Source organism: Tetrao urogallus, assembly GCF_951394365.1.
Source record: "Tetrao urogallus genome assembly, chromosome: 9".
Taxonomy (NCBI): domain Eukaryota; kingdom Metazoa; phylum Chordata; class Aves; order Galliformes; family Phasianidae; genus Tetrao; species Tetrao urogallus.
Window position 1 is genome coordinate 8,281,337 of NC_136822.1, and position 24,335 is coordinate 8,305,671.

At 41.3% G+C, this 24,335-nt stretch overlaps 1 protein-coding gene across 1 annotated transcript in view; it reads left to right on the forward strand.

Annotated features, from left to right (window-relative positions):
- The window catches only part of NYAP2 (neuronal tyrosine-phosphorylated phosphoinositide-3-kinase adaptor 2), a gene marked incomplete at its 3' end in the record, with an annotated part of 119,286 nt that overhangs the window by 89,412 nt on the left and 5,539 nt on the right, over positions 1-24,335 (forward strand). The window contains exon 5 of the mRNA XM_079539871.1: positions 8,256-8,359. Coding sequence (XP_079395997.1) covers positions 8,256-8,359 — 104 coding nt within the window. The remainder of the gene's footprint in view (positions 1-8,255; positions 8,360-24,335) is intronic.

Here is a 24,335-nt window from a genome sequence, read left to right on the forward strand (position 1 = left end):
TGGAAATCACGCCAGAAACTCAGTAGGTAACTTGAGCAGCTTTTACTGATGAGAAGTAGCATTTGCAACAGTTGTGTAGTCTAGCTTTTCTTGCTGCAGTATGCCCCCCAAACAGTCCTGCCTGCAGGAGCAAAAATATCTCTTCTGCAAATCTCATGACTGTAGTGCAGGTTATTTTACCTTGTTTACTCATCTGTTCTCACAAAGCATTCTGGTAGCTAGACATTTTCCAGCTTTGCTCATAGTTTTGTTCAGAATTCTTTTCCCAGTGTATTTTAGCATCATCAGTGCTGAAACAGGTAAAAGACTGGGTTTACAGGTACCACATCAAAGCATCAGGACATCTCATAACTAAACTAAAGGTGTGTAGCAGTCTTTTCTTTTCTTCTGGATGACAGTATGGACAGAAAGGAAATGAAAATTAAAGAGTGAGTTCTTAGCAAAACACGGCACTTCTGCTCAGCCTTTCTACATAAGTTTTATTTTAAAGACTTGGTTGATCTCCAAAAGCAGACAAAACATTTTGGCCTCAATCTTGATTTGGCATCTGCAAACTGTAATAGTTGTTGAATCATGCCTTGATTTAGTTTACTGTGACTTTCTGCTCCATAACTAAGACTTTCAAAGACTCATGGTAAGAAATATTATAAAAATATTCATTGGCTGAGTTTTGACTCCTCTTTTATGAAGAAAATTTGTGAGCTGATCATGATTTTCCCTTCCCCACAGTTTTTATGACATTTCATTTGATGAATATTGTCTCTCATCTGCCACGAATATTTCCCCCTGTATCTCTAGCTGCTGCCTGAGAACATGGTTTACCTTTAATTGGTGGGGCAGTACATTCAAAATGCTCTATACAGTACTCATCAATGAACTTATACATGAACTATGACAGTTCATTCCTTGCAATTAAATTAGAAGTGTAGCAGAATGCAAGAGATTCAATACATCTGTATGGATATAAATGGTCTCTGAAATCAACAAAAAAGTGATTCTGTGTGTCCTGGTTTCAGATGTGCTAGGAATTTGGAACTTAGATTTACCACAAGATCAAATAAAATCAGGGCAATCCCTAGTATAGTCATCATCACTGTTCTCTTTCCAACAGCATAGATACAAGGAAAAAAAGGTTGTCCTTTAAAGACCACAGTACCACAGTGTCCTGCCTACCTCCTAGTTTGCACTGGTCCAGGCACTTGTTAGACACTGTTGAAATAAAGAAAATGAGGTTGAAATGCTCTGTGGTAAAACAGAAATAATGTGTGTTCAATAGGCTGCTCAGCTGAGGAACTGGAGAGAATCTAAGTGAGTACCCTTCTTTTTTTTGTGTGTGTGTGTGTGTTCTCTGCACCTGCTGGTAAGGTCTGAGGGGAAATAAGCCATCTCCAAACAGGATCTTGAAATTTTGGTCACTGTGTTTGAGTGAGCACGGCCTGTCAAAAGCAGAGGGTATCACTGAACCTAATGGTTAATTGTTCTCTCATCTGCCCCACAATTTGTAAAGACAAATTTTTATTTTGTGTCATCCTACTGTTTCTCAGGGAAATCAGTGGAAGTGCTTTGGGGGCATGCTGCCCTTTAAGAAAGTCATTGCAATTCTAGCAAACAGCCAAATGAGTTCTGTGGAACAGAAGGTTGTGATAACTTCACTCCAGGAGCTTTGAAGAGTATTTTCTGGAATGTTGCCTCTTTTTTTTTTCTAACTGCAACTATGAAGCAGTATTTTGCATTGCCACCTGCTGCTAAAGACAGGCACTGCACTGCTTCTTGTATCTCACAGATGCTGCTCAGTTCTGCACTGTTTTTGAATCACCATTAGCTTGTCAGTCCGCCAACCCATTTTGTATTCAAGCTGAAAACGTTGCAGATAATCATGAAGGGAGTAAATATCTGCTGTTCATTGGAATTACTGGTTAGTATTGTGGTGGATTTGCAAAAGTAATGATAGTTAAGTTCAAGCTGTTTGGGAATTCAGAGATGCTTGCAAAGCCCAAGGTGCAAGGTGCAAGTCACATTCATTGATACAAGAAGGAAGCAGGGGCACAGCATCAGTTCACACTGGATAGGGCTACTTCACCCAAAGAAGACTCAGTACTCCCACCAAACTAACTGTTCTAATAAGGCAATATCAGCATTACTAAATCCTCAAGGATTCTCCAAGCTAAGGCAACTAAAGGTGATGTTAGAGGTATACACTACTGGGTAGTCAGTGCAACGAGTCCAGGCCAGCATGCGATGCTTTCAGAGCTTACCTACACTGGTTGTCTGTGGTCGGTCAGCACACAGGCTGTCCCCAGGCAGTGCCTGGAGCAGTACTGGGCACTGTGCACTGAGAGGACTGAGCTACTGTGCCATGAGCCAGGTGTGTGATCTCCAGTGTGCTGCTCCACCCCATCGCAGAGCCTGACCGCAGACACACACGATCTCTCTGCAGCAGCATTGCTGCCACATGGAACAACAGAATTGCCAAATTGTCCTTTTGGTCCTGGGCCCTAAGACTGATGGCTACCAGTGCCAAAAGCTTCAGAGAAAAACAGAAAGAATTGCTGAAGAAAAGAGCACTGCCAGTGTTTATTCCTTATTTCATTGCCTTAGCTGTTGACATAGACCTGAAACATGATGGTTCAGAACAAATCCTAACTTAAAACAGACCCCACCTAAAGCAGAGATGTTTTTTCTCATCTTGTTTGGTTTTGAGTACTGCTAAGCTTTTGGCCTCTTGATACCTGGCAACACTGAGTTGCATGGAGGCTTCCTTTGTGAAAACCGCTCGGTTTGACATGCGGCTGTGCTATTTAGGCATGGAGTGGCTCCTGCAGATGAAGCCCTGAATATTTTCTGTAAGTGAAAGAATCATATATAGTTTATTCCACTTCTAAGGTTTCATAATTTCAAGTTATATTTCAGCTTACTCTTCTTTTTTAGGAGACCAGCGCAGCCAGGCCACTATGATGATAACGGGATTTATTTTTCCAATATGCATGTTTTCTTCTTCTTCTTCTTTTTTTTCTTTTTTTTTTTTTGCATGTGATTACTCTCAGCCTGTCACATCGCCTTGTTTAATTCAAAACGTGCTTCTTGGCAGCTGTAGCAAATAAGCAATATTTCTCTTTTCATGTGCAAAGAAGAGACTGTGACAGGATAAGAAGCTTCTCCAATGTAAGTGACAGCCAGAGTATTTTTTTGAATTAAGATTAGGATAGGCAGAATGAAGTCTTCCTTGGATAAATAAAAGAACTCTTCTCGTTAAGATCCAAAAATAAAAATTGTGCAGAGCTGCTGTATTTCTGGAGAATATAGAAAGCAATAACACATTGGTATAAAACTGATGGAAAATATTTCCATAAAATCTTGTCTCTTCTCAGCATTCTGCTTTGTTGAGTGAAATCCAACGCTCTCTGCCCCAAATGCAAGCAACCAAGCTTCTGCACATTTAGCTAGGATGACAGCAGTTTGTTGAGTTTTTGGAAAACAGGTCATTTATGTGAGTTCTTAAAAAATTAAGTACATAATTTTAAGACAGTCGTATTTGTGACTAGAGAGCCTGTATTTCTGTTAGATATTTTCTCCTAAAATGGTCACCCTTAACGTTGTCCTTTAGGGGCTGTCTGCTCGCTTATGTCCACATCATCTTGCTGGCAGTGTCAGGACTCAGCTTAAAACCTGAGAGTCCAGTAATGCTGTTCCCAGTGCAACTGGCCACACTGGTTCATTCCCTACCACTGGGATTGCTGGGAGTCTCGTGGCTGCTGTGGGTGACATAGCAGGGGACATGACCAGAGGCTGACACGCAGCAGACCAGCCACTCACTACTGGCTCTGTACATCAGTGCCTGGCTCCTGGTTCAGGCTCTTTGTGAGCAGTGTTTTTCATAAAATGGCATGGTCTGAGGAAATTGTCATTTGAAGGTGTGCAAATAATACCACAGAAGTTTTTTCAGTGAAATATAGCAACTGAATCTTATGAACACTTTCATGCTTAACCTAACTAAAATCTACAGAGCAGATAGGTAGCTAGCTGAATAATCTGCTGAATTCAGTCTTCGTGCTGCCCTCTGATTGCAACAAGCTTTTTTAATGGTTGCTGAAATCCTCTGGCTCGAGTCCAGTAAAGCACTTAGACATATGCCCATGAGTTCCCTACCTTGGCAGTAGGCTGCTAGCCCCTGTCAGCATTTGAGTGGCTTTAGAGCAATGGCAAAAGGCCCCTAGTTGTGGATGCAGAGTGGAGTCTCTGGAACTCTTTTGTGCAGTTTTGCTTTAGAACTAGGGGATACATTGTCACAATGAAGTGCAGCACAGAGCTGAGGTGCCACATCAGATTTATCAGTGTGGAACCAGAGGTGCTTTAGCTAGGACTGTCATGGACCTGAGCAAATGGGGCCATCCTGGGGGACAGACATCTACAAGCCTTCCCCATGCATTCCTCAGTCTGACTGATAGAACTGTGCCCTGCTCCACACCTGTTCAGCAGTCACAGAAGGAACTTCTCACATTTTCTCAAGACTGTTCATTTCAGATGTTAATAGGGACCTGTCTGAATATTGTCCACATGATATGAACACAAACCAAATGCTAGAAACCATGCTTGAAATTTGTTGGCAGAATTGTTCCTCCTTCAGCGTTCTCAGCAGGAAATATTAAAACTCATTTTCATTCCTGAATCAGGATCTATATTGATATACAAACCTTGCAGACAAGTTGAACTTGTTTTAAATGAAGTTTTAAATGAACTGGCCATTTAAAACACACAAACCAAGAGCTGATGATACTGAAAGTGACTAGACAGTGGACAAAATTACTTAAGAAAATCTCTTTCTGTTTTTTAGACCGCCTGAAGTAGAAGTTACTTGAAGTGAACATTGCATTCAACATGCAGTTAACCCTAGTACAATAAACTTGAAAAACAGCATGGCTGCAGAATGCAAAATAGTGAGTTGGGCATCACTGCTAGTGATAAACAGTGTTTAAGGTTTTTTTTTCCACAGCAGTGTGCAGTGTGAAGAGGTTACTCAGAGCACTAATTAGAGTAGAATGAAGTATTTGGTCTAAAAATATTCCCAGAGAGACCAGTGGAATGGCTATTAGAGAAACCATTTCCCTTTCACTGCATGTCTCGCTCCAATTTATAGGAGGGAGATGAGGTTCTTTAATATCTGTATACCCGGTGTGAGATTAAGAAACAACGGTTCATATGTTGTTGCATCCAGTTTATTACTAAGACCTAATCAGGGAGACGGGGAAGGGAAGGAGGGCGATAGAAAAGATGGAAAAGAAGCAGGAGTTGAATAAAGCGGGGAGAGTCACCAGCAGGATCCAGCAGCGGTCCCGTTGCACGGTGTTTGAAGGTCACGGGCAGAACGCAGCAGAAGACGGGGAGCAGCAGCGTGGCCGGACTTGGGCAGCAGGCAGGTAGACGGGGAAGTCGAGGAGCCAATTCTTGAAGCAGCAACAGCAGTCCGGCAGCAGGCTCAGGAGAGTTCAACAGTATGCAGGAATCACCTCAATCTTCCGGAATTCCTCTCTCTGCCTGAATTCCTCTCTCGTGGTTTTCAGTTCCTCTTTTATCCTCCTTGTTCTCCTGCCTACGTGACAAGGATGGGCTTCGAGCAAGAGTCATTGAGTACCCTCTAAGATGGCCCATCATCCTGAGATAGGTCCACACAAAGGAGCACTTCACAGCTATTTAGCTGCAGTTCATCTCGCTCTCGTTGCCCCTGGCCTTGCCCACCTGCGTTCCCCCAGACAAAGGATTTCACAACCTTTGCATAGGGCTTGCCTGGACTTGTCCATCTGTCTCCTTAAGACAAAGGTTTTCACCCTCCTTGCTCGGGACTTGTCTGGACTTGAACAAGTCCATCGGTGTCCCCAGCAAACTTTGAGACACAGACGTTGACAGAATAATATCTTACAGAGTAATATCTTACACTGCATAACCTCACTTCTTGAACTGAAAAAAATATGCACCTAGATAGAACAGCTTCTGAAACTGCTCTTGATGAGGATCACCATGGAAATTGCAATAGTTTCCTTAATGCTGTAAATATATTACAGGGAGACAAAGGAAGTAATCCTTCATCTGTGTCTGATAGATTTTGTTTCTTTGATGCCAGATAAAAGGAATCTCTTTGGCAAGGAAATGGTAATCTTTTGCTGTTGCACATATATCCAAATGGGAAATTACAACTCTTCTCTGCTTTCCAGAATTAAAGAAAACTCAGAAGCAATGGCAGACAGTGCCTTGGAGTTTTTGACACACTGAATGTCTGATTTTGCTTGTCACAGCAAAAATAGAGCCTCTACTTAGCAGTAGGAGAATAATGACCAAAAAAGCCCTCTTCTCGCTCTCTCTGAAACCCCAGAAAAATTCTGGGAGGGAAGAGAAACCCATTATTATTATTTTTATATGACTGAAAGGAACAGCTATCTGGCACACAGACAGTGTGAAATCTGAACAAAAATACAATCAAACTCCTGAAATAACCACCTACGTCCAAAAAAAGCAAAACAACAGATTATGTACAAAACGTAAGGTTATGGGGGAGATCTGTCCGCTCCTTTCTGTGTGCTTACTGCCGTGTTGACTTGTGGTATGTTTACAGACTGACTAGGACTGAGTGACTTGAATAATGCATTCGTCAAACAGCATAAATATTTTTGCTGCTCAGCCAGCTGGATGTTAACCAACGTATTAATATTTAGTTGATGAATATTCACCCACACAGATGCTTTCACTGGTTTAAGTGCTTCAGCTTAAGTGGATAGCTCTTCTCCACTCAATTCTCTTCTCTACTCGATTTTGAATTCCTATAAAATAACCATTTAAGACAAGAATGAAAAAACATCAGAGAGACTGGAAGGACAAATTTCAGCACACTGCTGGTAGGTGGCGTGACCTGTCAGCTATCCTCAAGTTTCCAAGATGCACAATGTGTACTTAAAGACATGTTAGTTGTGGACAGCTTTACTCCTTCTCAACACTGGCCCAACCACTGGCTAGTGATGATCCCACAGATCCACACAGGAGAGAAATATTAAGACAAAACACACAGAGACAAAACAACAGTTTAAACATGGCATGAGAAAATATATTTCAGAGACAGAAGCAAAATATGGTTTTCAGAGGCAAACCTGGATTGCAGAAGGCATAAATTTTTCCTTTCTTCTTGAAAATGTGAGGCTGAATAAGAGAAATTCTTTCAACCCATTGTGAGGAGGCATGGTATTATAGTTACTTGTTTTTCATGTTAAAGCACTATTATTTCAGCTAAAAATTGAAAGTCCATGGTTGTACAAAGTAGATCTGCTGAGCGTGAGTGTTCTTGGTCTCAGTATTACCCACTACATAGGAAAGACAGGTGCAGGGTTAAGAGGAGGGCTTGTAAGCATGGGGAGAACGAGCACATTCATCTGAGCCAAAAGCCATGGTTGCAAGGATTTGTCTGCTCAGTATAAACAGGAAGCACAGGGACAACAACTTTCCTCAAGCAGAAACAGGCAGACTCTTTCCTTAGAAAAAGATGGTTTCTTCTAGACAAGATGTGAGATGCTGAGCACTGTCGGGTAGCACACTAGTGTCAGCACAGCTCAGACACAAACCTTCCAGGACTCCTGTGCTGATCTGCTTCATGTCAGTATGTTAACAGAAGTAACCTGTACTGGAGGCCAGTGGGGAGCCCTCTGAGAACTGCCTTCATGTACAACGGAAAGAAAATGAAATAACCATGTAAATTCTGTTCAGTTTTTCTCTGGAACTGAACATTCTCTTCTAATTGAAGGCTTCTGTAATCACCTCAGTTCTGGGGAACTGAGTTCAGAATTTGCCACTGTTGAAGTTCTGATTTCTCTCCTTTCTTCTTGTATTGTCTTTCAAGTCACTACCATCACATCTCCTAGAGCTTTTGGTGTCATTCCAAATCCCGAAGTACAATAGTATCGTCACTGCTTTTAGGTAATGTTTCCTTAAAAGGAGGGCAACATGATTTTCTTGGTGTGCTTCCAGTCTGTTTGCTGTTTTATAATCTATACCTCAGTTTCAGAGACACTAGAGTGAAAGGAAAGAACATGGGACGTTAGGTTCCATCCTAATCTCCCTCCTTCTAAGCCCAGCTTTTCATGATCCAGCAATTTGCACAATGCTAACTAGAATTCAAGGCTGGAGTTTTCATTTCAAGGGAATCCTGGGTGCACCATGCTTCGGTTAATGCAGCAGTAACCAGCTTCCCACTTGTTGGTTTTTCTTTTCTTTCCCAGAGCCTAAAGCAAGTTGCAGATTAGGTCGGTCTGCATCCACATCAGGTGTGCCTCCTCCGTCCGTTACTCCGCTCAGGCAAGCCAGTGATCTTCAGCCGAGCCAGGTACCGTCGTTAGCCAATCGGGAATGACTTCATGTGCTGCAACATGCCAAACGTTTCTCACCTTTGTGTCTGTCATTTGTTACAGTAGATGATTTGTGTTTTCTTGTCTTTATTTTCTGTGTGTGAGCGTGCATTTGTGTGTGCGCATCTCTCGCTGGCAGTGAAATTCCACTGGGTACGGCCAGTGCAATTTTCTTTGCCCTTAATTCTTTGTATCCTTTTTTGTCTTCATTCTGTAATATAAATGTAGTAAAACTGTACTGTATGAATTTGCTGGATTTTTTTATTTTTTCATGTTTTCTGTACTTTTTTACTGTCCTTAAAATTTATCAAACTTTGATAAATTTGATCTACGTTTAAGTGTAAATTTCTTTTAAATGTCTTGTCTAAAGCATTTGCACCAATGTTTGTCAATGACGTGTACGTACCTTTGACTTCTCCCAGCTGTACTATAATATTTGTGCCAGTCTTACATTTGTTTTGAGCTCAGTGCATGATTGTATTACACTGATTTATCACTGTCCTGAAAACTGCTCCTACAGCAAGTTGTTTTGTTTAGTTAAGGCAGCTAGACTCTCTTCAGCTAGAGGCCATGTAATATTAACAGGACTATTAAATAGTCTGCTATAGTTATGTTTATTGTATATTGTTAGGAACCAAAAACTGAACCAGAGGGGTAAATGATCCTTATGTCTTAAACAGATATACTTTTTTTTCCCCATCAAAACCAATGATCTTACACAGACCCTTGAAAAAGAAATTGAAGTGTTTGGCAAATTTATCCAATAGAGAGAAAACAGAAAAGAATTACAGACATGAGAAACCTATACTTAGCTTTATTTTATATGCTAATGCCAATACTGTATCATTTCACTGCGCAGACCTGTGTTATTAGTTTGACAGAACTAACTGCTGAGAGTAGTAATTGAGAGAAAAGGTTTCACTTAAACATAATGTGAGCACCTTCTGTCAAGCTCAGAGCACTCCAGTATCGTGTCACTTGTGGGTACATGTATGGGACTGCTCCTCACTGCATATGAGTGTGGGTATGCACACGTACACACATCAACATACGTGTATATATGTGCACGTACATATATGTATGCTAACACACACAAGCACTCTTATTTAGATGGTGAATTTTTGATTGGCTTTTGGGTAATTAGTCGCCATCATCCTACTGAACTTCAATGAGATTTCAGTGATAAACTCCCTTGGGAATACTTTGTAATTATTCCCTATGTAAGTTTATTGTTGCTCCTTAACGAGAAGCTCCTGGCCAAAGGAGGAAACAGAAGAGTAAGGTCAATTTACTCAACCCAGTGCACAAAGCAGTTGTTAGGAAACTTATATTTGCATAACCTAATCCATATTGGTTGATATTATTTGAGTGGCAAAACTGTACTGACTTAGAGTTCTGCTGGACGCAATGCATTGCATGTTTCTGAAATATATTTTACATAAAACCAAATCCATAACAGAGATTCAAAATGATAACCCATTTAAATACTAAGTATTTTTTTTATTTAAGGAAGAAATTAAGGTAATTGTACTTCCAAAGGTTTTGAGTATCCCAGTGTTCAAGTAGTGTATATTTTTTCATAAAACAGATCTCACAGCAGACACGATGATTTACTGGTTACTCAGTGCAAAGGCACCTTGGGTGTTTTGAAGGCATTTTAGTCTCTCAATTTATATTAAGAACTAAACAATAAGCCTTGAAAGCAGAAGCTGATGTGATAGAAGAGATAATGAGCCTCTTAGAAGCTGCAGCCAGGGTTCACTGAAACTGTGGAGGAAAATTCCACCTCACTTCATACAGAAGAAAAGAACAAAGATGATAAGAGGAATTTTCAAGTGACTGTAGAGGGTGTTCTTGTTAATTGAACAGCGTGTGTATGGTATGGGCATGTCTTCATGAAAAACCACAGATCTGGTCAAAACTGTCTCTGCCCTCAAGAATTCCCCTCCAATTGTCAACTGCTCACTATTAATCTATTAAGTTGCCATTTATTACGAATGCATAATTTTGTAAAGGTCTGGCTTGACCCCAATTCTGGGGAAAGACAGAAGTCTCATTATCTCTTTGGCTATACAAACATTGCTTCAATTGTTTCCTTTATACGCCCACTCTGTCTTAATGTGCAATTAATCTGAGGTGGGTGAAAAGTGTTTGGAAAGGCCCAGGTTAGTCCATTTGGACTGACAGATTGTGGCATACAGGGTATTTGTTTTCCTGTGCTGTGGCTATTGATTGTATCGACACCGGTTTCCTTAACTACATCATAATCAGCAGTTAGTCTTTCTGAAAGAAGAGGATGCTCTCTGTTATTCACCTCTGTGCTGAGATGGACACAGCTGACCTCACAGGGATACAAGATTGAGGAGTACATCTGGGAAAGGGCAGCTTACTGGATTGATCATTTATTTCAAATCTTCAAGGATCCCAAACTAATGTTTTTCCAAAACATTTAACTTACTTGAGCTTTTACATGATGATTTGTGTAAGTAGTGAGAATGCTTGGTAATTCAAGACAGGTCTGAATTGAGAAAATCTGAATTTTAATTCCAGTCAAATACTGGCTAATTGTGTAACTGTTGACATTTAACTCCTCTATGCCTTAAATTCATGTTTGTTTATTAGTGTAGGAGTTGTGAGGATTAACTAGCTAATATTTATGGAACATACTTATGGCACGTGGATGGTAAGTGCTACATTACTTATAAATAAAAAGAAAGGACTTATAAGCAGAGATAAGCTATTTGGCTGTTCTCTATTGGAGAACATTTAGAAATCTGTAGTGCAGCAGTCACCAGCAGTGACAGATGAGCAGAGGCAGACAGGAAGCACGCTGTTCTATATTATGTCTGGTAAATGGCAAGGGTGTTTTGAAAGATGGCTGCAGGAAGTAACCATGGATTAAGTAAAAAAAATCACTCAATTTAAACTGAAGGATAAACAAAAGTTTATCTCGGAACTGAAGTTAATTGTGTAAGAGCAAAGTGTAAGAAATTAAGGAAGTAGAAAAGGAAGACAACTGGAGAGTATAAAACTGAAATATGGCAGTAGTATAGAATATTTTTTTAGCTACAGAAATGGCAAATAGTTATATATGCTAAATACGTATCTTGATATAAATATGTATCCTGAAGAGGGAAATGTAAGTAGTAGAGAAGGGTTCTACATATCACAGAATGTGAAGGAAAGATATAGGGAATAGAAAGATGTTCTAGAAGGTAAAGAAAGTTACATCTTGATCTTAGATATCAAGAAGCGTGTGGATAAAACTAGAAACAGTGGAAGTGCATTTGAGTTTGGTCTTTATACTGAAGTACAAACAAGTACAAGTCTTTTGTTTCTACACAAGGAAACAGAGGACGGTAGAAGTTAAACATTAAGTGAGGTTTCTAAGGTAGAAATTATATACAGTCTCAGGATGCCTTAGTAAATAAATGATCTCCCTTACTGCTGCAACCTCTGAGCCTCATGCCTAAGACATTTGTATCAGGCATGCTGAGATGTTTCACCCTGCAATGGCAAATGCTCAGGCATGTCAGAGCACCAGTAGTGAAAAAAAATGGTTCACGTGTGCAAAGTAAGCAGGATTTGGAGGAATAGATACATCTGCAATACAGTGATGTTTCACTGCCCCCTATCATTCTCTGAATCTTCATCTCAGGGTAAGGAAAGATTACATGACATGGATGGGCTCAAAATTCCGTGTTACATGCAGAATATATGTGTATCGAGCATGCTCATTACAAAAGAGGGAAATGTTTCAAGCAATATACACTGTGGAAGTCCCTCTGCTGGATAGCAAAGCATTGCAAATCTATATTCTTAATGCACATAAAAACATCACTAGGTTACTTCTAGGCTTAATTCCATTTTAAGGAAAAGAAACCAATGTAACTGTCCCTAGACTTCTTTGCTGCAAATGAATTTTGCAAAGTGAAATTTATTTTCATTAAGATGTAGACAGCAGTTGGAAAGTCGTAGGTATTACACTGCATATGAGTGCAACAGTACATGTTATAACAACACATCCTGAAGGAATTATACGTATGTTTATGAGATCCGCAACCTGAGAGAAAATACAGCCTCTGATAACGAGACTCCTGGTAGTTAGACGGCGGTATTTCAGCTTTTCTGCTGAAGCACAGCCTCTTTTCAGCTGTTCCCACAAAGCTCTGTACTTATCTGCAAACGTGCAGCCTCCCCTCACGCTGCCCCGCAGTTCCCTGCTTTTCAGTGGGGAGGCAGCACTCTAGTTCCTCTCCCGCTGTCTCCTTGTGGCATGCTGTTCCCACCTCCAGAAGGCTAGCGTGCCTGCAAGGCCTGGTGCCTTCCTGTGGGGAGGCCTGGGCACTGATATCCATCTCCAATTTTGGCAAGGAAATAAGATTTAAACTTAAAAGCGATGATGAAAGTTAAATCCAGACACCATCCTGAGATTAGAAGGAATAAGTCAGCAGAAGGAGTAGAAATACACGGAGAGATGTGCATTAAGGAGTCTTGACTTGTGTTGAAGAAAACGCTAGAAAATGTATCAGAATCAGCACTGAGCAGTTGTTAGTGGCCTTTCCCTGCTGAGTGTGGCTGGTATCTGCCTGCAGCAGCAGGTTTCTCCTCTTCAGGGAGACGCACTGCTGCTTTTTTACATTGCTGTGGCTTGTATCTGTCTGTTTATTATTCAGACAGAGGTTACGCCGCCGGTACATGGCAGCGCCGGCACCTTGGGCCTGGATCCGCATGCGGCCTGCCCGCGGAGCTCCGCTCTCCTCGGTCGCGGCACGCTGCGGCCCAGCGAGGCGCAGTGCGGCCCTGCCCGGACGGCCCGGAGCGGCCCAGCGAGGCCCGGGGCCCTGCCTAGCACGGCCTGGCGCGGCGCTGGGCGAGCTCGTGGCTCCGCCTGGCGGCCCCCGTCAGCGTCTCCCCCCCGCGGTGCGCGGCCGCTCGGCCCGCGGTGCTGGCTGTGCGGGGTCGCCTGCGCCGCTTGGGGGAACGTTCTTGAGGACGCGTTCCTAGAACAACGCTCTGCAGTATAAATGCAGCACGAGCTCGTTGAAAGAAATTAATAAAACTTAGGAGAAATAATTTAGAGTTGAGTCTTGACAGTTATGAAGTGTTTCCAAGAAGCTCAGTGCGTGAATAATGCTGTTCTGGGTCAACTGAGTATCACAAACCCAGTTCTTAATGTCTCTGGCCTTAGTTGTGTATACAGAGCGTATTATAGTCATTGCGTGCTTCGTAAGCATTGTGTTCACCCTTTAATGAATGAATACAAGAAGGCTGAATTGTTGCTATTACTGCTGTAATTATTTTTGAAGGCACCTAGACAAAAACTTCCCCAATGACTTGGCATTATCATGCTTTAGTTGGCAAATTGTGTCTGAAAGCACATGGGCTCTCAATTACGCCGAGCACAAACAATACATCTGTGCTCTTCCATTATTCTCAGCTTAAAGTTGCAATTTTCCCAGCACCACTGTACAGGAGTTCAAAGCAATCAGCAAACACTCGTGCTTGTCAGCCTCTTAGCAGGGCCAGGTGCCTGACTGGCCCATTGAAAAGGTTCTGCTGCTGAAAAATGAGCATCTACAAATGACAATCCATGCTTTTCCCTGTCCAATCAATGCAGAGTTTGGTTTTGCTTTTTTGATTTGTTTTGTTTTGCTTTGCTTTGTTTTTTTACCTTCCAGTCTATGAAAAATACAGAAGTGCTGGTAGATGGAGAACTCTGCAGACCTTCAGCTGAATACCAGCAAAATGGCAAACAGAAGGAAAAAAGTGCATTAGTAAGAGAATAAGTACCTGCTAATGGCATAAATAAGTGCCACTGCTCAGTACTTTAAAACCTTGCTGGATGCAGTCCTTGAAGGATCACCATCTGAAACCAACACAAAACCCAAATGATTCTGCTCTTATGGCTGTAATAGTGCAGGGGTTTTACAATGAAAGAACCAGTCTCTGTCACACCTGTTCCCTGGGCCATAGGGAAATTAAGGACCCCCCTGGGCTGCTGGCTGCAGGTGAGACGTAATACCAAATTCCTATTCAAAATATGTATCAAGCTACAGTGCTTGTCACCACTCTGGTATGGCTCTTCTGTCGCTCTTTTTTTCATCTCATTTTCAAAATTTTTGACACTATACCATGCATTTTGGATGTAGCAAAATACTTAGAGCAATTCATGGAATGATGATAATCATTTTCTTCTCCCAGTGTTTAAATCCCAAATATCCCCCTTCGAACAGTGCAGTGTCTGAGATCTGTCTGTGCTCCTGGAGCCAGGATCATGGTTGTTCATTTTTGCTACTTGATGTTTTTCTTCATTCAAACTGTGTCTGCAGTGTGGGAGCAGTCCGTTAGCCTCCCTGTAATCGGAAGACCCGTGGGTTTTTGGTCTGCACTTTTTATACGCTGTTTATTGCTTTGGGTGGTAGCTTGTGAAACTATTTATTTAAGGAACTAAATTACTCCTTCTGTTTAACCATCATTTTTAATAAGGCTTGGGATAGTCACTAGAGCCAAAACCTGCCTCATGTTTGCTATTAGGATTTACCACAATCACATCTAAGAATCATAAATAATATCCGTAATAAGTTTGTCTAAGTATCATAAATAAAGTCCCTGTGTATGTAGACAATGTGTAGAACAAATCCTGTCCTTACCCCAGGGATCTGTAAGCCCAGTGTAACAGGTGAGAGAGTAAACAGCTGTAGACTGTGAAATAAAAAAAAAAAATAAAAATTAAAAAAAAAAAAGGAATAAAATTCACTGTATCTTTGACAGAGATTTATTCCGTTTTATGAGCCACTAACATAATGAAATGTATTTGAATGTCTTATACCAGAAAACAAGGTAAATTTAGTTAGAAAAAGTTTACTCATGGAGAAGTTGTCAGGGTCTGTGTAGAAGAAATCAAATACAGACGCAGAGTTTTGTGATGGCAGTTTTCAACTGCTTGGGAGGGAAAAGACATTAAGTCCCACCTGGATGGATTGGCAGGTGTGGGAGAACCCGAAGCAGGGAGCAGAGAAACCCCTGGCACAGCCCCTCGCTGGTGGGACGTGAAGCGTCCCTGCTTCTCTCTTGAGATAATGGATTTGACCAGAGTTTGGCCTGAGCGAATGTGAAAATCCGAGTCGTGCCGAACCACGGGACTCTGCCTGCTGAGGACCGCAGGGACTTGGGATTTCTGAGCTTCTGTTGGTGCTTTCACGAGGCGCAGCAGAGCCCCGTGCCCACCAGAGGGAGCGCGTGGATTACTTTAAGCCATCTTTTCCTTTCCCTTCAAGGACAAATATTGTGTGCACACGAAAGCAAAATTCTGCTGTCATCAGTCCAGCTAAATTCACTGACAACATGTTGGATGAGAGCAGCAACAAGAATGTTAATGTTGTAGGGATGGCTCCACATCGCGTTATGGTGTGTTGCAGCCCGAATCTGGTCTTACATAATCAGTGCATGGGTCCAAAGCAGATTGTTTCTAAATATAAAACTGAAAACAGAGAACTCTTATTAAAAATAAAATAAAATAAAATAAAATAAAATAAAATAAAGAAAAAAAAAAAAGGAAGAAAAGAAAATGAAAATGCAAACCTTGGAGGGGATGGAATTGCCGCATCCATCATCCTTCACCTCCCAGGCACGCCTGACTGATTGGCACAAGAGGCCAACGTGTCAAAGCCACCTTCTGTTGGCAGACAGCCCTGCTGCTGCTGTCCCAGAGTGTTTTCCTGGGCGTTTGGCTGGTGTGATCATGCAGCAGAAGCAGGTCGCTGCATTTCTGGGTCCTGTTCTGCCAAGCACTGATTGAAGAGCATGGGAAAGAGCGTGCTGTGCAGCCCAGGCACGCGCTGCAGCCACAGTAGGCCCTGAGCAGGATTTGGTGGCTCCATGTTACCCTCAGCTTGGGGCAGCTGCAGAGCCTGTGGAACTGCTGGGGGCTGCACTGCACACAGGTCTGTGGCTGCATAGCAGCAGCACTTCTCTGAGGTGCCTGCTGGTTTTGCAAAGGCACCACTGGTCACAGCCATTTGGGACATGCAGTTTTAGGATAGGACACAAAGGAGACATGTTGAGGGAAGCAGGTCAGCTTTAGCAAGTATACTGCTGCAAAAAGAAGGTGCTGGACACAGGAGCAGAGTGAGCAGTTCTTGCAATCTATAGCACCAGGCGTATGTTTTGTCTGCATACCTTTCCTCACCCCGCCAGCTCCAGCGTGGAAAAGGAGAGTGGGAGGCAGAATGCTGCATTCCATTATATCTCATCTTATAGTGATCTCTTGTGCTTAGATAGGTTTTATAAGCTTGCCAGCAGAATAGAGAAAGAGGTTTGTTCCCTCACATAAGAAGATGAAACTTTTCAAATACAATAATACTTGGAGAAGGAATGAAATGCAGCGCTTATGGGAGTTTTCACTTTATTCATATTGTTTTTTTGCTATCTTTATCTGGGCGTTTTTCAGATCTGGGAATTTACCTTTTTGAAGAGCAGCCTTGAAAGGATTTAACCTACGTGTTGAGTTGGAACAGTGTGTTTCAGTATTTCAAAAAAGTGTCTTAGCTCAACAGGGAAATGTGTGGGAAGGATACAGCAGTCGAAGAAGCACAATGCATGTGGCTGTTCCCTGGAAGTGACTGACACTCACAGCCCCTGGAAGCTGCTGAGATGTTCAGAACATCAGCAGGCAGACAAGGAAACAGGCAGGTCAAACCCATTGTACATCCTAGATTGTGAGGGAAAGTAAGGAGATTCTCGGCGTACTTAAAGGCAAAGCAGACAGTGGGCACAAGCAGTGCTTTTATCAGCAAAAAGGAAAGAAAGTAGCAAGGAGATGAGAAGAAAGGAAGCAGTGAAGGGCAGCAACCTTGGGGCTTGCTCTTTTAGGACTTTTGGCTGCATGCCTCTAGATCCCTGCAAAGAGGGCTTAGACATGGGGACAGCAGCCAAAGCACAGCCCTTTCAGCCAGTCCTTCTTTTTGAGGGTCAGAGTTGTGCATGAGGGTGAAGAAATTAATGTGATGTCCTCAGAAATTTAGAACTAATATTCCCTATAAAAGACTTAGACTGTCCATGAAATGGAGAGATTAAAAGCCTTAGAAGTTTAAATGTTTAATTGAACAAATGTTACTAAGCTATACCTCTTGCAGCTTATGAAACAGAATCAGTGAGATCACTGTTCTATCCTGCCTGCAACAAGAAACTAAAAATTTACTGGAAGTTCTTCATCTCCAGCTCCTACAGCATTGTACATGGTTCTACTGAAAATAATTAAAAACTTACTGTAGCATTAAATATATAATGTAGCTATGTGGAATTATTTCAGTCTAAGCATCTGTAAGTTGCCTATAAAGGATTTCATTTGGTAGCATTCCTTCCTCTTTAGGGAATTTTTCTTTAAGGCATTTCTCATAAATTTGTTTATTCTCTTCTAAAATTTCTAAATTCACTTCAAAGCTTGTTCTGAGATTTTCGTGTGCAAACAATTAGCTTAGTCACACTAAGAGGGGTACAGTACCAGAACAACAACAATTGCAAAGTTTATTTCAAATGCTGTTGCAACCACTATTAAAGACATTGTGCCTTGGTTTAAAAAAAAAAAAAAATTAAAAAACAAAAATAGAAGCATGCAATTTCCTTTTTTTTCCCTTTTCTGTGTGTATTTATGTTTAACTCAGGGGAAGAATTTTATAATATTCTTAAAGGAAAAGTAGAAATAAAAATGGCATGGATTCATGAAAGCATGGGTTTATATATAGGCATTCTCTGTAAATGAACCAACTATTCTGTACTCTAGGTAGAACAACCTTATCTGTCTGCTCGTGCACATTTCAGTTACCTCCATGCACTTCCACTTGTCTTACCTTTTTTGTATATGAACAGAATGTATTGTACCATGTTTTCTGTTCGAATTGTGTGTGCCTGATGCATAAAACAACGCAGATCAGCAAGGTTTCCCCCTCCATCTGCACTGCCACAAACCATCCAAGCTTTGTTCTCATGGTTGTTGCCATTTCACCTGAATCTTTTGATGTCTGTATAGCCTTATACAGTATATTGCACTTACTGTACCTGTATAGTATCTCGTCTGTATACTGTATGCACATAAATATGTATATTCACTCATGTATGTATGTATAGTATGTTTATATACCTATGTATATGTATGTGTGTTTGTTCATAATCTTTCACTAGAACTGTGTGGCTATTCATGTACATCCTGTGTGTGCCAACTATGGACAAGTATGAATGCCAGCACCCACTTTTGATAACTTTTATTCTCATTTTGTCTCGTTAAACAATGAAAATAAAAATGTCATGTATTTTAAATGAGATCCTTAAAAGATTATTATTTTTACTAATGTAAAGTTTTCAGCTTTTCAGTAAAAAAAAGTAATAATAATGTGTATATATATATATATATATGTATGTATATTTTTAACAGAACCAAAATTGCAAAGATACTTGTATTTTTCATGACAGCTTTTTATGGTTGAAAATTATTGGGTAACAGCCCACACTCTGTAGGCTTGACTCATGCTGGCCAGGTGTCCCTTGTTTTAGAAATGCTCTTACCCAGTCGGGCTCTCATGCAGCAAATCCCAATCTGTACTCAAGGAGGACTTGCACATACAAGTGCTGGATAGAGAAGGGCCTTACTCAGCCTGTAAATTGTCTCCAGTGCAGGTGAGCTCTAGGAGCAGTTTCAATACCGTACTTAATGAATCAATTTTATAGCAACATTTTGGAAACGGTTTGTCAGCTATGATTTCAAACTGCCTCTTATGCTTTGCAGTGTATAGTAACATACAATGCCAATTGATTAGGCATTTATTGAAACAGCTAACGATCACTTACTGGCCCTTTACTTAATCACCACACAACTGAATACAGGCGAGGTTAACTTGCCTTAACTTCCCTTGCCCAGAAGGGCATTGACATCCCTTTAAATCAAGGGGACGATTGATACGTATTTTCCAATTGAGCGTGTATTTGTTCTTCACTGTGTTGGAGCTTCCATAACAGTGGCATGTGTTTCTGTCTGAGGCCTGGGAGTGATAAATTCACTTCCTTTAACTTTAATCCTATCATCGTATTGTCTTGTCCAGCCAGACCAGTCTCCATGCACAGTACATTACTGCAGCAGAGTGGCAGCAGCTACTCAGAAAAAAAATCTTAGAAGAAAGATCTTTATGCAGGAAATAGTAAGGAATTTCCAGTGTGACAGAGTCACTGCTATGAAAAACCTTCACCCCAAACAAAATTGCGTCACAGAAAATCCTTTCCATTTTTTTTCTATTCAGTTACAAGGTTAAATTCTGACCTCGCTCACGTCAAGAGCAAACTCCCATTTCACTCATAAACTGCAACTGGAATGTCCAAGGAATGCTTTTTCTCAACAAAAAATAGTATGGGGAAAGGATACATTCCATTAGGCAAGCTTTGTGTACATGGTCCAGCAGGCCAATCTTAAGCCTTTTCAAGACAATGGTAATTAATGGTCTCTTGGGTCGTGTTGGCCCATCTCTTTTTTACAGTCTGGAAAAGCACAATGAGTGTCTGGGGTTCATAATAACTATTGTATAATTTACATCTGGGTCGCAACAGAAAAGAGTAAAAATGAGAAAGGACAATGGCAATACTATTTTAAAAAATAATAATAAATTATGGCTCTTGCTTGATTTCTAAACCAAACTTTAAAGCACAAACCAGAGCAAACAGCAGGTTTTTGCTGGTTGGCGATTTGTTCACTTATGTTAAAAGGGATACATGTGTGTAGCTTAACATGGATTAGAATGTTTGGTGTATAACCTATTGTCTTAAGCCATTCCTTACAAGATGGGTGTTTAAATTTCCTGGGGAGAGCTGGAATTCAACCCAAGCTACTGCCATCAGCTGAAGCCACTTCTGCCTGATGGTTCACCGGTTCACACAAATGAAGCTGTGGTTCAGCATGCTGCTATTAGAGGTTTACTCTGTTGCAGTCTTCTCAGTGAATTAATGCTAAACCAGTGTCACGCTGTATCAGCAAATGTCATCCAGCTGGAGATTGCCTTTTAAACAGAAAAGCAAAAGTAACATATGGCAACCACTGCACCTAGTGAATCCCAGTTTCCAAAATCTTCATGTGCCAGTCTAAGTTTCTCGCTTGCATTTTAGCTCTGTCAGTAAATCTAGACTAAATTACATTTGGGTACTATATTATTTAGCAGTTTCTCATATATATGAAATTGTATGATGTTGCTCTGAGGCTAGAGGAGATGTAGTACTGCATACCAGGAAAGGCTCTCACATTTGGATTCTTTAGAAGCTGTCAGTACAGTTTCTAAGTCCAGGATCTGTTCATTAACTATATGTCAAGCTGGGGTTAGTGTGCTTAGATCACTGAATGCTAAACAAGTAGATCTGAAGGGAGCAGCACTTTCAGAGCTGAGGCATTCTCCCTTAATACATTATTTTGGTTTTGCTTTTTTTTTTTTTTTTTTTTTTTTTAATATATTTTAAATGATTCTTATGACCATTTTCTTGAAAATACTAGAAAAATACAAAGACTTAGTGGCTTAGCTGAAAAATCGGTGGTGAAGTTCTTAACTGTCACGGCAAAAGATCAGTTGAATCTTCAGTTCAAATGCTGGCATCAGGAGGAAGAGTACTGAAGCTCATGCATTTATTTCTGGCTTGCGTAAAATGATGTGCAATAAAGTGGGGAAACGAATCAATTTTGTGGTTTCTCCATGTTACATTTTTATATCTTTAGACCAGGCCACAGAGTCCACTTTCTCTTAGTTCTTCAAGTGTTGGGATTGTTTCCACTCATTTTCTTTATTCTTAGTTCAATTTTTCTGTCTGTCTTGGTCACTAATGGATGACAAGAAACAATGACCTAGAGTTTGTATTCTGCTGCCTTCAGCTCCCTTCTGCACAAGAGCTTTGCAATCTGCAAGGGTTGGATCTTGAAGAGATAAGGATCCTGCCCACCAGCTACTCTCCTTGCTCCATGCCACATCTTAACTCAAAGGAGGGGGTGCTGGAGACACTAATTGCAGGTGTTCTGTACTGTGGACATGCTTGGTCATAGGTTGGGCTGCCTACAGTAGTCATCGAGGTCACCGCTTCAAACCTGCTATTTTAAGACTGGTAGATGAGCAGTTAAGGCACACATGTTGGAGTAGCAACTCTGAGCAAGAGGAAGAGCTGGGGAGACAGGGTTAGCAGGCTGTTAATGAAGTCTGGGACTTTGAAGTGTTACATTGTGGTGCAGTTAGCTCAAGGTCTTTGTACCACTGAACTCTCACAAAGACTGGGTTTTCTGTCCTTTGTGCCTCCTGTGATTGACATAATACAATATTGAATTTTGCCTTTCTATTTTGCAGTGAACGAGAGGATGTGTCATGGTGGGTAGCTTGAGTTCTACACGTATTGCTTAGCAGAGGCTTTGATTTGTCATAAGTAATCTCAATAGAAATGCACTTTGTGATGATCCACTGTGTAAATGAGATGCATGAGACTACTTTACACAATACCAGTATGAGTTGCTTTACAGCCTCTTGCTTTAAACATACCAGCATTTATAGGATGTGTTACCTAATAGCAAATCAAGCAGTACATTTCAGACGGTTGTTTGGCATAAAAAAAATTAGCTTGGAAGAGAAGGATAGAGGTTTACAAATATGTTGCTAATGCAGGGTCAGGGAGATCTGTAGTGAGACTGCCAGCATGAATACAAGCTGCAGGATGGGAATTTATCCTTTAACGTTTTCTTTATTTATAGCCTCAGCAATAATCTGGGGGTAACCAGAAAACTTGCGGCATAGGAGTGTGTGCAATGCTGATTCTGTACAAAGTAGCTGTGGTATTTAGTAATTGGAAGCAATGAATCATAAAACAGGAGGTCTGGAGTCAGAGGTGCTGATGGTTTATTAACTATTTGCTAATTTAATTTTTAGGTAAGTGTTAATTGTTCATAATCTTGAATCTTTGGGAATTCTCGGAATTCCAAAGATTCTTGTTAACTGCTTTTAAGTAGTGGATTAGTCAGACCACAGAGCACAATGTAATAAGTCTTTTAGCAAGTCCTGTATTTAGAAAAGGTGCCCAGACTTCTCTTACAATATTGCACCATATAATTGCAAGAGCTGTGTGAAGTGGTAGAACAGTTGTTATAGGGAGTCTTGTTTTGTTTTGTCTTTCTACAGTGGTGTCACTTGTAAGAAAACATATTCCCAGAAGTTTGGAAATACAGAATTATGGAGATCAAAACAGTAAACTCAGCAACTCCAAATATTAAAATGTGATGCGTACGCGGTTTTTGAAGTTGAAATATCAGGAGTCAGTGAAGTCCTTTAAATATGCAGTGAAAGATATTTTGTTCAAACCGTTGTGCGAATGGAATTCTTTCCCAACCCTTAAGAATATTATCACCTGGATTTTAAAACCGAGATGCCAGCAACTGTATGATAACACCTACATTATTTCTGCCACAGCAGAAATGACAGGTTGACTGGCAAATGTTCACTTCCAGATCTGTGCCAGTAACATTAGAGATGTTTCTATACAAACAGAAAATTGGCTTTTAGTGGCTTGCACTGAATTAGAAATATAAAGGGAAAAATTCTTGAGAAAGCTGGAAATGCATGTTTTCTTCCACTTCTGGTCTGTTATATGAGTCAATCAGAAATGTACTGCTAGCAAAGTTTATAAAAACATATGCTTAGTACAGGCCATCAGTACGTACTTCTATGCCTTTTTTGGTTAATATTCCTCCCAGTTTAAGGAAAAAAATGAAGATTTCCTTGTGTGTCCTAAGAAGAATTTGTGCAGGAAGCAAGAGGGCGGTGCGCGTGGCGCGTAGCACTGTGTGCCTGAGCTTGCGGTGCGGCTGCGGGAATGCAGGGGGCTCACTGCGCTGCGGCTGCGGGCTGGGAGGACACCGTTAGGAAACACCTTGGATGCTTCCGGAGGCAAATTTGCAATTGTGTGCAATTGTGTGCTCAGCTGTCTCTGGGAGCGTTACCATGCACTGACTGCATGGCGAGTGTCTGCTTTCACAGCTCACCCTGCACATGCTATGTGTTCCTGAATGTGCTGTTACTTTTAATCACCTCTGCATTAATAACCAATTGTTGTTTTGAATTTAGCGATGATGGGAGAGCTGGGTAGCAGTACAGAGCTGTTAGAATGGCTGCCTGGGCTGAGTCAAACCGTACCTTCTTTTATGTCAGTACTGTTCCAGAGCAATGGTGGCAGATGCAGCCTGTAGCTTTACGCTCACTTCCCAGCTTTTACAGCCACTGGAGGTAACAACGTTTAATTGCAGTGCAGTGTTTGTAGCTAACAACAACAGAAACCTTGTCATTTTCCAACTGCTTTTCAGAAGGCTTTTAAAAACATTTGGGGGGTGGGAGGGGGGGTGTTACTGTTTGTTTGAACAAAATGTAGTCAAGTTCTTTGACCCGTGGAGTTGGTGGGCAGACTCCTGCTGGCTTCGGATGAGAAAAGATCTCGGTGCCCAGAGCCTTTGAAACATGATTCCTGCTGAACTCTTAAACTGGACAACTCCCATTTTGTGAAGGCATGCTAAAGGATCTCCGCGTCGAGCTAAGACTGTCAGAGAACGCATCATAAGCTAACTCTTGCTACTTAGCTTAGCCCACTGCCACCTGCAGCCATGGCATACAGCTGCCTCCTAGGAGCCACCCTCTGGAGTGGAAGCACCTTGGAGACACCTCCCAGCCAGCTGGCTGGGACCCATGTGCATGAGAGAAGGCACCATCGAGTGTTTCAGTGGGAAAGAGAGTTTGGAAGCTCCTGTTTGAGCACAGGCAAGAGGAAAGAGGGAGGCAGTATCTTTTCCTCCCAGAGGATGGTAAGTGGCTTTCAGAAAGCCTTTTTGTTTTACTTGTAGCCTGCCCAAACAGTCCAGCATGCTTGGCTCTACTGAGTGATGGGTAGCACTGCTCACAGCTT